Source organism: Saccostrea cucullata, unplaced genomic scaffold (genome assembly GCF_032062105.1).
Source record: "Saccostrea cucullata isolate Sc308-1 unplaced genomic scaffold, CSIRO_AGI_Scuc_v1 ctg1769, whole genome shotgun sequence".
NCBI classification, from domain to species: Eukaryota; Metazoa; Mollusca; class Bivalvia; order Ostreida; family Ostreidae; genus Saccostrea; species Saccostrea cuccullata.
The window spans coordinates 48,727-54,726 of record NW_026939684.1 but is presented as its reverse complement, the minus strand read 5'-3'; the positions used below and the strand labels follow the sequence as shown (position 1 = coordinate 54,726).

Below are 6,000 nucleotides of genomic sequence, written 5' to 3'. Positions count from 1 at the left end.
TTAACGAAATCTTTTGAAATTTTGAAAATTGCCATGCATTAGGATATCCTACAACAAGATATATAGCAATTATCATGAAAACACGTGCATGTACATGCGCTGCAATCTGATTGGCTTAAACTTTAAATAGCTATAACTACCTTGATTTTCAACCAAACAGGATGGGATTTGGAACATATATAGATATACTGGACTACTACAAGAAAATATGGTCATCATGCACATGCATACACGTGCATGTACGTGCGCTGCAATCTGATTGGCTGAAACTTTAAACAGATATAACTCCATTGGTTTTCAACCAAACGGGGTGGGATTTAGAACATAGATAGATGTAACGGACATCTACAAGACGATATGGTCACCATGCTCATGTATGCACGTACGTGCACGTGAAATGAGCAAAATAAAAAAAAAACACTTGAATGAGCGTATCTTTTTAATACTTTTGGATTAAATGCTTTAATATTTAGTTTTTAAAAATATATAGATTGTGTAGACAAGATGACATGGTCATTACGCACATGCATTCACATGCGCACGCAAAATTTTAATGAACTTTGTACACTTCTGGGTAAACGTTATTAAAGTCTCAATTGCATCGAGTTTGTCTTATTTAATGAAGCTTACAGGGAATATGGCACCAAAAGGGAGTTGGGGAGCGTTTGGGGAACATCTGTAACGGTCCCTGTTACAATTAGCACTAGTTACTTTTGAAAGAGATAGGACTTTCATATTTGATATGGATGTTGAATGTAAGTACATGATGTTTCTGAGCATGCTATAATTCTTTACCCCTTTACCTTGCCTGACCTATTTTTCAAAGTTCTTAACTTTGGTGATTGATATTGAATGACATAATATGGAGCGTACTTATTTGACACAATATGTCTTATACTTATTTTATCGCATTCCATTCACTAAACTAGTTATACACAAAAAGCGGGGGACCACAATTCTGTACATTTGTTTGAACTACAAATCAAAATATTACACATAACAATCATCTTTCCTCATAGGCGTCGGAACCGGGGGGAGAGGGGGGCCATCCATTTTTTTTCAAAGATAATCATTATATACAGTAGGCGTTGAAAATTGGGGTTTACCTTTTTCTGTTGGTTTAGCCCACACTGGTCCTACTTTAAATAAGCTCCCACCCCTCCCACTTTCAATTGCTTCTGACACCCATTTGTTCCTAAGCGTTTTATGTTAATGAATTGGTATACAAGTTCTACTATTCTATTCGTTTTAATAAAATTTGCATTCATTCTTACATACATAATATGAGTACACATGATAGAATGTTTTCTATACAGTCATGTTATATATATTATGTATAAACAGTTATTATAAATTCATAATATATAACAATATATTAAAATAATAAAGATATAGTTCTCCTTTTGCTGCCATTTAAAGTGCATTTAATATATATTTTAAACTAAAACGGCATGTGCTGTAAAAATAATACTTAGATATGATAAAATATTTATACATACTATACAGAGCAAGCACTACATTATATAAAGACCCCTATATAATAACAAATTGATGTAACGAAAGAATATAGAAATTCTCTCTCTCTCTCTCTCTCTCCCTCTCTCTCTCTCTCTCTCAATTTGTCCGTCTAACATTTCATTTTTCTACAATTTAAAATAAGGAAACTTAAAAAATATATCTATGTACAGTGAAACAATTTAACAGACACCAGTTGATAAAAAGTACCCGAGATGACAAAGATTGGTGCTTTTGAGTGACTCAGGACCTCAAATTATTTAATATAACCGTGTTTCGTTAAAAATAAGGTCACGGTGACCTTCTTTTTGATTGACATTCTCCAAGGACCTAAGATACATGGATTAAACAAAATTTTATAGATTCTAACTATTTCTAAGCAAATTAGGACGTGGAACAATTAATCTTCCTCTATAGTGCTGATTAAATGCAATAAAATTTTCCTTTGGAAATGAAGCATACCAGGATCATAATTTATATTTTTCTAAACAATTTGTAACGAATTTCTCCAATTTTCTTTAAACATTCTGGAGGTACATGAGATGTTGGCTCTAAGATGACTTCCTCGGATCTTTCAGAGTACCCCCAAGCTTTTGAGGAGCGTTCGATGTGACGCTCGCGTATTTCAACTTTAGTTAGATCTATAACTTGGACGTTGTTTTTGAGTCTGCCTATGGTTATCCTTAGCACATCCCTTACTTGACTTGTGTCATATGTAAATTTTCCCAGCCTCTTTATGGCGCAAAGTCTTCTGCAACAAGAAATGTACTTCGATTTTTGGCATCTGCTTCCCCTTTCCACATGTTGCTGGATACTTATTCTCGACTGAATATCTTTTGGGTACAGACCATATTTATAGCTTTCGCCAGGCCGAAGAATTCGATATACATACTTTATATTTGATTTTCTTTCTACGTTTAATTTACCCCTTTTCTGATCACCAGACCCTGTTTCAGATTCCTCTTTATTCCTGTCTACTCTTGCAGCCTTAAGCTTTGGATTGATACATGTAGATCCCGCGGCATCACCAGAGCCAATGTTACGTTTCCTACCTTTGATGGACAACTTGCTCTTAGATGTAATTTTAGTCGAGCTCTTATGTTTTACGTCTGAGGTCTGGGTCTGGAGTGAAATTATTCTCCTTGCTTTGACCTTTTTCTTGTCATCATTGGATCCTGATTGAAAATTTAAAAAAATATAAACAAGAAGGGTGTGTGGGTCCACGTGATATAAGAACAACAATTTTTGTACATTTTTACACAATCTATTGAACTAAAACGTGTGTGTCTCAAAAACCTTAAAAAAACAAACTTTTTGAAGAAATTCTGCAAGAATGACATTTCCATTAAAAATAACAAAAAAGATTTTTTAAGGAAATTGCAAAAAATACATTTCCATTGAAAATAATTCCGTATAATACGGAGGTGTACATGCAACTGAAAAATATCAAAATGAGAAATCAGAGGGGATAATTTATCCAATGAATTTAGCTTCCGACCTTGCCTTATTTAGATTTATAGTTAAATTGAGCTTTTGCCTGTATCTGGGTTAAATTAATTGAAACAGTTTGATATTTTACGCAACCCCAACATAGTCTCGATTTTAATTTCTGTAAAGATAATTTAAGTGACTTTTGATAGATATAATTATGGGCTGTTTGCTAAGAAAATGTCTGAGAAAAGTATCCATAGTTACCATGTACCATGAACCAAAACAGTTTTTATATGAAAGAGAAAACAATGTCAGCAGAGTAGAAAATCATAAAATTCACATTGATATACCCATTTTGTCCAATTTTATATTGACCGGTACGTAAACAATGGTATTGGGTTTTCTAGTAACTACATGATTGATACTAAAGCAGTGTATTATAACTGAGTTTTCTACGAATGCTATTTTATTTAAACTCCAACCGTTATACTGAGTTTCTTATCGTAATTGAGTTAGACTTAAATATTCAGAACCAGGCCCCAGTATCATGAAACAGACTTAGACTTAAGTCAAAATTTCAATCGCTTGTAAAGTGTTTATTTATTTTTTAATGATTATCAAAATGTGCAGATAACAGCACTTATGTGATGCAATATTGACAAATTCTTTAATTTTTGTTTGCTTGACCTAATCAAAATTTTAATGCAGCATGAACATTTTGACTTAACCTTAAGATGTTTCATGATCCCGGGGCCAGTTCTCCATCTTCCTTGACTGAGATTTGGATTTTAAGATTGGGGTTGTTTTTGTTTCTGTGTTTGATTGTAGCTGAATTCATAATGATACCGGTATTACTTATCGTTCTTTTTGAAACGTTGTCCGAGTGATTAAAGTTTTTTCAGATGAATAGCTATACCAGCACGCCAAAAAACACTAACGGAAAAGCAAAGCTAAAGAGCAAAGTATCATTTGTATTATCATACACACCATTCTGTTTCTTTCCAGCCAATATAGACTTCTTTTTAGTGTCCATTGTCCCTTTTACGATGAACCTGAAACTATTCATAATAAAACTGTGTTATTTCCGGACTCTGCACGATATCTAGCAAAACCGGAGAATAAACACACGCTGTAAGTATTGAGAATAGACAAAATTATAGGTTTTATAGACAGAAAATTACCACAATCGGTGCCTAAATCAACAATCACACCCTTAGGCTCTTGGTTCCTTTGTTCTTTATAAAGAAATGCGATGCTGACGTTTGGCCATTGAAAGGTTTCTTGGAAGTACATGTAAAAGTGAAAGTAGATAATTTTCAAAAAACAAAGTAAACTGATACCATTTTATCCGAGTTTTGTCGGTGGGAATATTCATATCAACACTTCATCTAAGCGTATCAACTTCACCTAAGCGCGTTACCGCCAAAACATGGCTGAAAGATTGCCGACTTGGCGTTAATCAATATTCAATCAACCAATCTAAGCGCGTTAAATGTGGCCCCAGTTAATCGGACAAAGAAATTCGTAAACAAAGTTATATGAAGAAACAAGAGTGTAAAATAATTCAAGTTTTTTTTATTTGCAAAAGTAGGTAGAAAACATCTTTTAAACCTATTGGAAATTGAAACATTACGTAAGAGTTTTATTATTCAAGTACAAACAAGCAATGTTTCATTCATGAATGTTTCATTTCATGGTTAAACGCGCGGTCTCGTTAATTTTTGTCGTGAGTTGGGATATTTAGTGGTTTACTTTTACTTTAATAGTCTAGTGCAATCATTACGTTTCACTACATAGGTTCTAAAAGATACAATATTTAATTAGCTTCTTAAGGATACACAAAAGGTTTCCAAAAGGCAAAATTTAATTTGCTTGTAATTCTTTCATTAACAAAGATAACATATTAAAAGTATATATCATTTGAAAGCTTCTTAAATTCACTATTTAATGATCTTAATTTAAATTTTCATTTTTATCCTATTAAAAAATTATTAATATTTTAATGTAAATATTAGTGCAATTATATTTTATAAATCAACTTTCTTGTATTCCACCTCTCAAAGTCAAAATTTTGCCTCAATGTAGATTAAAGATTGAACTTTAATACCGTATCTCAGATTTTTGATAAATCTTCTTATTCAAAAGTTACATCCATTTGTCTTTCAATGTTACCAATTTATTAGCCTAATTCTACATTTCCCCCAATAATTCGAGAACTGAGCAAGATATCAAAAATCTGAGATACGGTTTTGTGAACACACATTTGAGACGCATTCTGGGCAGTTTTCAGAGAAATTGGTCAATAAATAAGGGAACTGAATCCTTTCAAATAATACCACCAACTGTCTGATCTTACTTTACAGTAGAGGGCAAAAACCCATTACACAACAAAGTCTGACAAAGCTAGAAATATATGACACCTTGGAGATTCAGCTTTGGATACCTGTCACTTATCCATATTTCCTATGCATATTCACAAGAATGGGAGGTTCTATTCTTTATTTAGGTGCTTTTAATGAAGTAAAATAGGTTCAATTCTGAATCAGAAAGATTTCCCGGCAAAATGGCAAGAGATAAGCTCCACCTCCTATTTCATGGTCATTAGTGACCTGTTAGATCTCCTTCCCTATATCAAGAGTTCCTGCAGTTTAATTACTGATAACCTCTGTGTGGCTAGTGAAGAATTCCCCAAGTGGTCACAGTAATTTATTACTCCTTTCAGAAGCAGGCAGTTAAAGACCAAATCAAAAGCCTCAATAACGGCACATTCACATGTGTTAGTGTTTATGTTTGATTATTGTTAAATAATTAGAAAACCATTTTAATAATCAGCAAGAATTTTTCATGCATTATAAAGCAGTGATTAGCATTGTTTTCTTAGCCAAAAATCTCAAAATTGACAAAAATTTTGAAAAAAGCCTTTGGTGTATCCTTAAATGAAATAATAAAGACCAGTTCATCGACTGGTAGGCAGCTCAATGTGAAGTCTGTGCTTCGCTGCGCATAAGGTAGTGTACAGTAAACTTGCTCAATGTACATTTTGCTTTAATAGTA

General features: G+C 33.0%; 1 protein-coding gene across 2 annotated transcripts; it reads right to left on the bottom strand.

Moving 5' to 3' along the window:
• Positions 1-1,269: 1,269 nt before the first annotated feature.
• On the bottom strand, positions 1,270-4,256 carry LOC134253684 (uncharacterized). Of its 2 annotated transcripts, XM_062736268.1 has the most exons (3): positions 4,128-4,251; positions 3,934-4,004; positions 1,270-2,690 (listed from the first exon to the last, which is right to left on the bottom strand). In XM_062736268.1, exons 2-3 carry the CDS (start codon positions 3,977-3,979, stop codon positions 1,990-1,992), a joined length of 747 nt encoding a protein of 248 aa, XP_062592252.1. In that variant the 5' UTR covers positions 3,980-4,004; positions 4,128-4,251; the 3' UTR covers positions 1,270-1,989. The 2 variants fall into 2 exon arrangements, with proteins under 2 accessions (XP_062592252.1, XP_062592251.1); XM_062736267.1 differs by having other exon boundaries at positions 3,934-4,256.
• Positions 4,257-6,000: the final 1,744 nt, after the last annotated feature.